Below are 11,066 nucleotides of genomic sequence, written 5' to 3' on the forward strand. Positions count from 1 at the left end.
AGAGCATAACTGAATAGATGTTGATGCCATTCAACTAACGGTTCAATGAGACAAGTTCATTGATGAACGTGATGAGAAGCCTGGAGGAAGAGATGAATTTTGGAAAGCATGTCCATATATCTCTGAAGGTATCAGGAGTGCTCAATATGGTGGTTAGTTATGATCCCATATGGACTATTTGCTTTTGTGACTGGAGGCATTTGAATTTAAGTGCAACATGGTTATGCTTGAACTGTGTAAAACACTAGCAAAGTCACAGCAAAATAAGGTTTGCATCTCCAAACACAATATTACAGGACCATGGTCAATTAAAGCTGATGAATGTTTGCTACAAGGGAATGACTTTAATAACATAATGTTCTGTTTTAAGATGACTGGCCAGCACATATTAATTCTGCTATTTCCAAGAAAGTGAGTCCCATTCTCACACACACTCAAATCCAGAAATGAAAATCACAATAAAATATCAGATGCCTAAAATCAGAAATAAAAATAGAAAATACTGGGAATGCTAAGCAGTTCGGACAGCATCTGTGGCTAGTGAAATGGTTAATGTTTCAGGTCCAAGGTCCTTCATCAATTGAGAAAGAGAGAAAATAACGTACTTTTCAGTGGGATAGGGCTTACTGTGATTGGATTTTTCGCTTATAGCTGGACTGCATAATCTATTCATTCTATCCCCATGACTGCATTTAAAAATATATCCCAAGTCCCTACATTCATTCCTGTAAAAACTCATTGAGAGAATTAGCTGTTTTTTCACTTATTTCTCATTCACTTCTAATGGTTAATGTTTCACCAATATTATTTTCCATTTGTGTAGCTTCACTGCAGTGAAAACTTCCTGTCTGCTTTATTAGTTTTCCAGGATTAAGAAATTACCCTAAACCACAGATGGAGTTCAGAAGCACATGTGACTAAATTTTGGTCAAATGTACACTTTAAGAAGCAGTTTAAATGAAAGAAATGGAGATAAGGCCATATGACTACAATACATACAGCAGAATTAGGTCCTTTATACAAATGAGACTACTCCACCATTCTATCATGGCTGATTTATTGACCCACTCAACCCCATTCTACTGCTTTCTCCCTGTAACTTTTGACAACCTTACTACTCAAGAGCCAATCATGTTCTACTTTCAATATACCCAATGGCTTGGCCTCTATAGCCACCGATGTCAATGAACTCTATCTGAAGAAAATTGCACCTCATCTCTGTTCTAAATAGATGTTCCTCTATTCCTTTCATTGCAGGAATAATTTTTGTGACCCTCTGGATTGTCTCCAATGCCAGTGCAACTAATCAATAAGTTCCAAGACCTTGGTCTCAAAACCTCCTTGTGCAATTAGATAATAGATTTCTTCACAGTCAGTTGGATTGACAACAACATCACCTCCATGATCTCCATCAGCATAGGTGCACCACAGCGATGTGTGCTTAGCACCCTGATGATTACGTGGCTAAGCACGGCTCCAATGTCATATTCAAGTTCATTGATGACTTCACTGTTGTGGGTAGAGCTGGTAATGGATCAGCATACAGGAGGGAAATTGAAAATCTGGCTGAGTGGTGTCATAACAAAAATCTCTCACTCAATGTCAGTAAGACCAAGGAACTGATTATAGACACCTGGGAAGGGGAGCCAGATGTTTATCATGGGATCAGAGGTGGAGATGGTTAACAACTTTATATTTCCTGGGTGTTACTATTTCTGAGGAAATGTTCTGGACCCAGCGCATAAGTGCAATAGCGAAGAATACACAGTTGTGTCTCTACATTCTTAGTAGTCTGCAGACTCGGCATGACATCTCAGACTTTGCCAAACTTCTGTAGATGTGTATTGGAGAATGTATTGTCTCATGACATCACAGCGTGGAATAGAAACACCAGTGCCTCTTGATGGGAAATCCTACATGAGGTCCTGGATTCAGCCCAGCACACCACAGGTAAATCCTTCCTAACCATTGAGCAGATTTACATAAAGCACTGTTGTAGGAATGCAGCATCCATCATCAGAGATCTTCACCTCCTAGGTCATGCTGTCTTCTCATTGCTGCTATCAGTGGTGCAAGAGCCCGAGGACCTGCACCAACAGTTCAAAAACCATTACTAGCCCTCAACCATCAGGCTCTTGAATAAATCACATGCCCCATCAGTGAAATATCCCCACAGCCAATGATCTCACGTTTAAGGACTCTTTAATCTCATTATCTCAAGTTTTCATTATTAATTGCTACAGTTATATTTACATTTATACTTTGTTGTCTTCTGCACTCTGGTTGATCTTTAATTGATGCTGTTATAGTTACTATTCTATAGATTTGCTGAGCCTGCCCACAAGAAAACAAATCTCAGGGTTGTATAAAAACACAAAATGCTGGCAGAACTCAGCAGGCCAGAGAGCATCTATGGGAGGAGGTAGTGACGATGTTTTGGGCCGAAACTCTTCATCAGGAGTGAAGTAACATGGGATGGTCGAGGGGGGATAAGAAGTGGGGGGGAGGGATGAAGTAGAGAGCTGGGAAGTGATAGGCTGGAGGGAAATGGGCTAGGGGGAAGGTGGAGAATTATGGGAAATAAAAGAGAAAGAAAGGTAGGGCTGGGAGGAGATTATAGTGAGGGGGGAAAAGAGAGAGAAAGAGAACCAGAATAAAATTATAGATAGGGATGGGGTAAGGAGGACAGGGGTATCAACGGAGGTCTGTGAGTTGAATGTTCATGTCGGCAGGTAGGAGGCTACCAAGGCAGGAGATAAGGTATTGCTCCATCGACCTGCGTGTGGCCTCATCTTGACGGTAGAGGAGGCCATGGACAGACATATCGGAGTGGGAGTGGTCTGTGGAATTGAAGTGTGTGGCCACAGGGAGATCCCGCCACTGCTGAAGGACTGAGCGCCGGTGTTCAGCGAAACGGTCTCCCAGTCTGCGGCGGGTCTCCCCAATGTATAAATGGCCACATCAGGAGCACCGATACAGTATATCACCCCAGGTGAAGTGGTGCCTCACCTGAAAGGACTGTCTGGGGCCTAGGATGGTGGTGAGGGAAAAAGTGAAGGGGCAGGTGTAGCACTCCTTCCACTTTTAGGGATAAGTGCCTGGAGGGAGGTCAGTGGGGATGAATGGACAAGGGATTCGCGTAGGGAGCGATCCCTGTGGAAAGCCGAGAGTGGGGGGAGGGAAAGATGTTTCTGGTGGTGAGATCCCATAGGAGGTGACGGAAGTTACGGAGGATTATACGTTGGATCTGTAGGCTGGTAGGGTGATAGGTGAGGACCAGGGGGGCTCTATCCCCGGTGGGCTGGTGGGGGGGATGGGGTGAGGGCAGAGGTGCGTGAAATACAGGAGAGGCAATGGAGGGCAGAGTTGTTAGTGGACGAAGGGAAGCCCCTTTCTTTAAAAAAGGAAGACATCTCCTTTGTCCTAGAATGAAAGGCCTCATCCTGACAGCAGATGCTGTGGAGGCGGAAGAATTGAGAGAAAGGAATAGCATTTTTGCAGGAGACAGGGTGGGAGGAGGAATAGTCTAGATAGCTGTGAGAGTCTGTAGGTTTGTAGTAGACATCAGTGAATAGGCTGTCTCCAGAGATAGAAACAGAAAGATCTAGAAAGGGGAGGGACGTGTCGGATATAGACCAGTTGAATTTGAGGGCGGGGTGAAAGTTGGAGGCGAAGTTAATGAAGTCGACCAGCTCAGTATGTGTGCAGGAAGCAGCACCGATGCAGATGTCTCCGGGTTGTATATTGTGACATACAGTATATGTACTTTGATAATAAAACTTACTTTGAACTTTGATATTTTTAAAGATAGAGTCCAAAATTGCTCACCATACTCCAAATGTCGTGTTATAAAGCCACAGCATTACATCCATACTTTTATATTCTCGTCCTTTCATTGCATTTGCATTCCTATAGTGTATAGAAAATAAATTATTGTTTCAAACCAGCAAGACTAATTAGAATATATGGCCTTTGATAGACTTGAACAGGTCTAGAAGGGGTTAATAAAACAGATCTGAAGAAAATGCGTTAGCTTACAGACTGACGTATACAATGATCATTAATAGTACAATTAGATCAATTGCATAACTGTTAATTGGGTCTTTGCGCCGTGTCAAAAATGTTGACTTCAAATTGTCCGCAGAGACTACCAGTGTCAGCTATTTCAGTGAAGTTGGTGGAGGGGCTCTCCTTGCAGAATGTGTGCTATGCAGGGCCGGATAGCATTTCTCGGGTTACTGATTTCCCCATCTCATTCGGTGGCAGACATGACATCAAACGCGGCATAAAGCTACAGAGCCACCAGCATGTGTTTATCTATCTATATATTCATTTATTTCTTTAGCGAAACAACGGCCTTTCCAGCCGCACCGCGCCAGAGATCCCCGATAACTCAAGATTTAACACTGATTTAATCACGGGACAGTAATTAGTGACCAATCAACCTACCCAGTAGTTCTTTGTACTGTGGGAGGAAACCGGGGGAAAACCCATACATCCCATGTGGAGAACGTACAGAGACACCCTGCAAACGGCGCCGCAATTGAACTCCGAACTTCCGACGCCCTGAGCTAACTGCCACAGTACTCAGGCGCCCAAAGATTCCGAAACAAAACTGGCATTAAAACGAATTAGGATTAAGGTAAATCACTCCCATTCACAATTATGGAGACTACAATACAATACAATTATTTAAATGAGAGACTAATTGACTCTTATTTTCTGGTCTGATTCATAGTTTACAACACCTATTGGTTGAATTTTTTGGAATTATAAAAGGTGACCAATTAGTTCATCACACACGTGAAGAAAATGTCTTTAAAGGAATCCCATTTAGAATCAACCAGCACGGAAACAGGCCCTTTTATCTATCATGTGCTAGCCGGCCATCAAGTACTCGTCTCGTCCCATTCAGCAGGACTTGCTCCAGCAATATTCAGCAGGAATAGTGCTCGTCTCGATTTTTGTTTCAATGTTGTGAACGCATCTGTCTTGGGTTTAAAAATAATTTCCTCAGATACCCTCTAAATCTCCTAACACTTTTCTCAACTCCTTCAGAATCGGAATCAGAGTCAGGTTTAGTTAAATAAGTGGTGTAAAAAGTGGGCAAAATAGCGAGTTAGTGGTCAGTGGTTGATTCGTTGCCTGTTCTGAAATCTGATGGTGGATGGATGTATGTTCTAAATCCTTTGTCATGGAAGGACATTCATCCAATCCACAAAATCTCTGCCTTTTAGGATATTCCCACAACAAATCTAAAGATATTTTTCGCTATCAAGAGAAAATCTGCAGATGCCGGAACTCCGAGCAACGTACACAAAATGCTGGAGGAACTCAGCCGGCCAGGTAGTATCTGTGGAAGAAATTACAGTGGACGTTTCGGTCCGAAACCCTTCTGCAGAATTTATTTTCCGTTATACCGCAGGTGCTCAGCAAATCGGTTTTTGATGAAAAATTTTGGCACTTCATGGAGAGTTCTAGACCACAACATTCCTTGGATCAAAACTAATTTTCCCAGTTCACTTTAACGATAGGGTCCTTTAAGAGACTTTAACGATGGATACACAGAGCTTAGAAAAATAGAGGGCTATGAGTAAGCCTAGGCAGTTATAAGGTAAGGACAATTTCGGCGCAACTTTTTGGGCCGAAGAACCAGCACTGTGCTGTAGATTTTCTATGTTTCTATGCTATTAGCTTGAGTTCGGGCTTTGTGAGAAAAGGGGACGAGCATTTCCTAAGGAGCCGACTCTTATGGGACGAGGAGGTCACTGGGAAAAACAGCATTCATTGTGCATCTCTGATCACAAGGAGTTAACTTTAAATTTGGCTCAAAAATATCTCTGACTTATTTTGATGACGGCAGTTTTAAAAATAATTTCGTTTTCTTTGTTTGGGTTTGTTTAATAATGCTGCGATCCATATTTCATGAGATCCACCAGCCCCCGTTATTAAATAAAATCTACACTGGCGACATGGCTTCAAATTTGGACCCGGTGCATTTTATTATTTCCGCACTTCTTAGGTAGATTTTTCTTATCGGGGGCGATGCATTCCTGAGTACAGTAAAAAGGTCGGTAGAAGGGGCTGGGCGGTCAAGAGGTTTATTGACAATCGTCTGCGATTGTTTTTATCTTCGCAGTACGCCAGAACAATGACGAGCACACGGAAACAACCGACTGCCTCAAAAAGCAGAATTTGTACACGTAAATGTAATGTACAGAAAAATAAGGTAAGTATATTGTGCACACACACACACACACACTCACACACACCTGTGTGCTACTTTGTAACACTCCTTCAGTCTGAAGTCTATGGGACTCAGCACCCCTGTCCCGTCGCTTAGAACACAACGCACACAATCCTGTCTGGCTCTGCAGCGCAGAACTGAGGGAATGTATGTATCACTGTTGAAGATGTAGATTCGATGAAGTAATTTAGGACACTATTTGAGCAGCACTCAGACTCCGTTAAAAGCTAATTGATTTATTCATTGTTGATCGGGGGAAGTTTGCTTTTCGTGGATGAGTTCCTACAGTGGTTGAGGCTGCGAAGACGTCCCGAGACAGCGAATGTGATGATAGAAGTGTTAAGCTGTTGACGAATATACAGACGTGTACACAGTAAGTACACGGCAGCCACACACGCATCTGCAAACATTGCTGCAGCGCTCCCCAATGGCCTTTGATACAATTTGGTAGCTGTCATTTAAAGAAAACTTCCGCACGTCCAAAATACAACCAGTTCGACTAAGAGCCACTGAAAGCGTTAAAGGAGAGCACCACCCCTGTTCTGATGAGAGGCGAATATGATTTGTTATTAGTGTGATGACGCAAGGATATTCAGAATCTGGCTTTAAACCTATCGATTGAGTGACAGAGGGAGAGAAAGAGAGAGAGGAAGAGAGAGAGACACGCACACACAGACAGCGACAGAAGATGATCTCAGCCTGGCGCCGGCCTCCAGAATGTGGAGGGTTTCGGCGGCATCTCTTAACATCGGCATGGAATGGTCCCCAGCTCTGAATGACACGGCGCATAACTCCAGTGAAGAGTTGTCCTGGTCCAAACAATGGGCTCTGGCCGCAGTCTTCACCGTGATAATCCTTATCATCGTGGTGGGCAACTTGCTGGTCATTCTGGCCATCGCCAAGAACCCGCGGCTTCAAACTCTTACCAATGTCTTCATTACCTCATTGGCATGTGCGGACCTGATCATGGGCATTTTCGTGGTTCCACTGGGGGCCACCATCGTGGTGACTAACAAGTGGCTCTTGGACTCTCCTTTCTGCGAATTGTGGACCTCTGTGGACGTGTTGTGCGTCACGGCCAGTATTGAGACCCTTTGCGTAATTGCCATCGACAGGTACGTCGCCATTACCTCACCCTTGAGGTACATGAGCCTACTTACCAAAGCCCGGGCCAGGGCTATTGTGTGTCTGGTCTGGGCTATTTCGGCCCTAATCTCCTTCCTGCCCATCATGAATCGCTGGTGGGAGGACTCCGATCCAGCAGCCCAGAAGTGTTACAGGGAGCCCACCTGCTGTGACTTCGTGACCAACTGGCCTTACGCCATCCTGTCCTCCACCATCTCTTTCTACATCCCACTGCTGGTCATGATCTTACTGTACTCCAAGGTCTTCAGCGAAGCCAAAAAACAGATGAAGAAGATGGAGAGGAACAAACCGAGGATAGGTGACAGCCAGCAGCAAAACAAGGCCAACAAGAGGAGACCTTCTAAGCTGCTGGCTCTCAAAGATCACAAAGCTCTTAAGACGCTGGGGATCATCATGGGGACCTTCACGCTCTGTTGGTTGCCTTTTTTCCTGGCCAATATCGTGCAAGTCGTATCCAGGAACGGAATTCCAAGGGCACTCTTTCTATTCTTCAACTGGCTGGGGTATGTGAACTCTGGCTTTAACCCCTTCATTTACTGCCGGAGCTCTGACTTTAGAAGAGCCTTCAAAAAGATATTATGCCTCGGCGGGACAGCCGAAGATCCCGGGCTCCAAGATTGCAACCCTTACTGCCCGTGCCCTCTTGGGAGGCCGCCATCCACCCAACCGTCTCCCGGCGTCGAGGAGCCCCCTGAGAACTCTAGCAGCAGCTGGTCTAGCACCAGGAGCGATAAGACGAAGGCAACTTCCCACCAAGTGAATGGTGATACCCAATACACCTTGGAGTCGGTGCTATGACGAGTGGGGAAACGAAGATCAAAGGAAAATTCCGACCCCTTTGTTCCGTACCTCAATAACATTCCCGTGGTGAAAGCTGACATTCGTGGTCTATTCCCATTTTTTTTCCAAAGCACAATAAACAAGGTCAGATTATTACTACTCAATTTTCCAGCCATCAGGTCTCTAGTGCCTCGTAGCCGGAAATTCACTGACAGTTCAATTGTTTTTGCGGGGTCTGAGGGGTGGTGATAACACTTCTTCGACAAATATTCTCTGAAAAGTCAAGGACATCACAGGAAATAGTGAAGAATTCCCAGTAAAATATTGCAGAATGTTAGAACAGTGTATATTAACAGAGGACTATGCTACGGGCAGTTGTATTACAAGATTTTGGTGAACTTTGAAGGCGAGCATAATACTTCAGGCTCCATCTGCAATGTGTTCTGTATACAGATGCGCTGTGTGGCAATTAATTGTGTTTCCTGAGATTTCTTCTTCAGTCAGTCGGAACTGTCAATATGATTGCACTTATGGAATGGACTGCAAGAGCATTTTTTTGCACAATTGTGAACAGTAAGATGTCAAATCTTTGTGTATTTCTACGCGTGGAAACCCTACTGCCCCGAGGCTATCTAAGAGCTCAGCTGAAATCAGACAGCGACTCTTCAAATCTTATTTTTAAAACATCGCTCGTTTACCGCGTTAGGGCGATGATTTCTTGGGTGCAAGGCGGGTCTGGGGCCGAGAGTTGGGAAGGAAAATATAAGGTTGGTTGAATTGATATAAATTAACGACGGCTAGCTGCCGGAAGCTCGATCTTGACTTATTTTTGTTCCAGCTTTATATTATTGCAGAATTTGAATTTAAATGTTATATTGGGAAAAATAGAGATAATACAATATTATATGGGTATATGTGAAAGTTTAAAGTGAAAATAATTGTAGAAAATGCCATAATATTCATTTAAATTTGAACAGTAACGGTACACTTACAATTCACATGTTATTAAACTTATTTTTACATTAAAGCCTGTCTTGTACATTTGTCACCTGCCTCGTAAGTACTTTAGAGGTGCATTCTTTATTCGTTTGCTGGAGAGTGGGTGAATAATGTTTCGACAAATTTGAATTGGCCATTTTGGGGGAACGGAAATGATAAAAAAAAACTGCTTTTGAGGTAGCAATGCCCGAATGGAATTGGTTTCATAACTCGAGTTTAAAACCAACGTGGCCGATGGAAGATTTACAGAATGGGAAGTTATTATATAAAAGCAGACCGTCAGTCCGTGTACCTGACTTTATAGACTCACTATACCATTTCTATCGCCACATATCTATAAAAAATCCCTTTTCTAAGCTTTAATGCTGTCGCAATTATCACGTGTAAAAAGTTCAGGTTTCAATCATTTGGCCTACAACTATTAATTCTAACTCTCCCTGACTGTTATCAACATTCAAACTCAAATTTTCGTTGTTATTAGTCGGAAAAACAAAAATAATATTTACCAATTTAATATTTTAAAACTTTTCGTTGACGCGAAAAGCGCTCTGAGAACTGATGTTAACCTTCACCGGTGCAGCGAAATCTCGTCTTTTATCGTTTCGGTACATTTTCGCTTCGGCATATTTTTTTTCCGACTAATCCAAAACACTAGACATTACTCGAGTGAATTTCCTTTATAGACTTTTCTCGACCTTTCAATAATTTTGTGAAAATATTAGAAATATATAATTTTTCCAATATTTGGAATATTCCAAATAACTCGTATCGGTCCAAAATCCTTCCACGATTTACGGAGGGAGGAGAAGTTTGTATTTTCAGAATCGACTTTTTGGGATTCGCAGTAGGGACAAGAGACAGATTAGATTAGACAGTATTTTGTTGTTAAAATAAATCACTGTCAATGCCCTTTCTTTTAAACTTTCATGGGGAAACGAATAATTCCCTTGTAAAGCCTTTAGCGTCCACATTACCATCTTAAGCATATGTATTTTTTTTCTCTCCAGATTTCCACTTTCCGCTTTCTGGATTCCTACAGTTAGCGTGCAGTAACGTCTCTTAAAACACAGCACTGCTTATTTCACTGCTTTTAATTGCATTTGCTACTTTCCTGGTGCTGACATTTTCTTTTTGCCTTTCTTCGGCAGTTTATACATTCTCTCAAATCGCGTATCGCACGGTGTATGTAGCAATTTTTAATACCACTCTCCAGCTTACCTCCAGAATTTTTTTTGATATAAATTTGTGTCGTCCATCATAGCCAACGTTAAGCTCCAAGCATGCTCGTCTCAATTTTCTCCTAGTTTAATTATTTATTCTCTCTTCCTCTGTTTCTCAGATTACCTTTAAATGTAATTTGTAGCAAATGTTCTGGAGTCAGGGGCACTGTCATATCACATCGAAATGGGTCCCCGGTCCCTAAGCTCACTTTATCAATACCAATCATTAATTAATGATTTATTTTTTGCCACTTGCTTGGCCCATTGCTTAGTATGCCTTGGTTAATCATCTGCTTATCCAGATGTTTCTTAAAAATTCTGAGCATCCGTTTCATTATCTTCTTAGGCTGTGAGTTCCAAACTGAAAACACCCCAGGTGATTAAAAAAATTTATCCCAAATTGCTCTTAACCTCTTGCTCCTCACCTTAAACCCATGCCTTTCTAGTCCTAGGTATCATGCTATTGGAGAAATCTTTCTTACTGATGACCAAATCCATATTTCTCATAAGTTTGTAAACTTTTATCAGGTTCTCCCCTCCCCCTCTGTCTTATGTTCTTGAAGGAAAGCACACTCAACCTACCCAGTTTCTCCTTAGAAATGAAGCATCCCATCTTGTAGAATCACCTCTGCACTCTATTTTGTGTGATCAAGTCCTTCTGATAATGTGGTAAC

At 42.7% G+C, this 11,066-nt stretch overlaps 1 protein-coding gene across 1 annotated transcript; it reads left to right on the plus strand.

Moving 5' to 3' along the window:
- Window positions 1-6,941: 6,941 nt before the first annotated feature.
- On the plus strand, window positions 6,942-9,146 carry LOC132392480 (beta-1 adrenergic receptor-like). Its single transcript, XM_059966419.1, has one exon. The coding sequence runs from the start codon at window positions 6,965-6,967 to the stop codon at window positions 8,189-8,191; it is 1,227 nt and encodes a 408-aa protein (XP_059822402.1). The 5' UTR covers window positions 6,942-6,964; the 3' UTR covers window positions 8,192-9,146.
- Window positions 9,147-11,066: the final 1,920 nt, after the last annotated feature.

This window comes from Hypanus sabinus, chromosome 1 (assembly GCF_030144855.1).
Source record: "Hypanus sabinus isolate sHypSab1 chromosome 1, sHypSab1.hap1, whole genome shotgun sequence".
Classification (NCBI taxonomy): domain Eukaryota; kingdom Metazoa; phylum Chordata; class Chondrichthyes; order Myliobatiformes; family Dasyatidae; genus Hypanus; species Hypanus sabinus.

Bases quoted from the DNA above. Each gene is read 5' to 3' on its own strand.
- LOC132392480 (XM_059966419.1), top strand. From the start codon at position 6,965: ATGTGGAGGGTTTCGGCGGCATCTCTTAACATCGGCATGGAATGGTCC.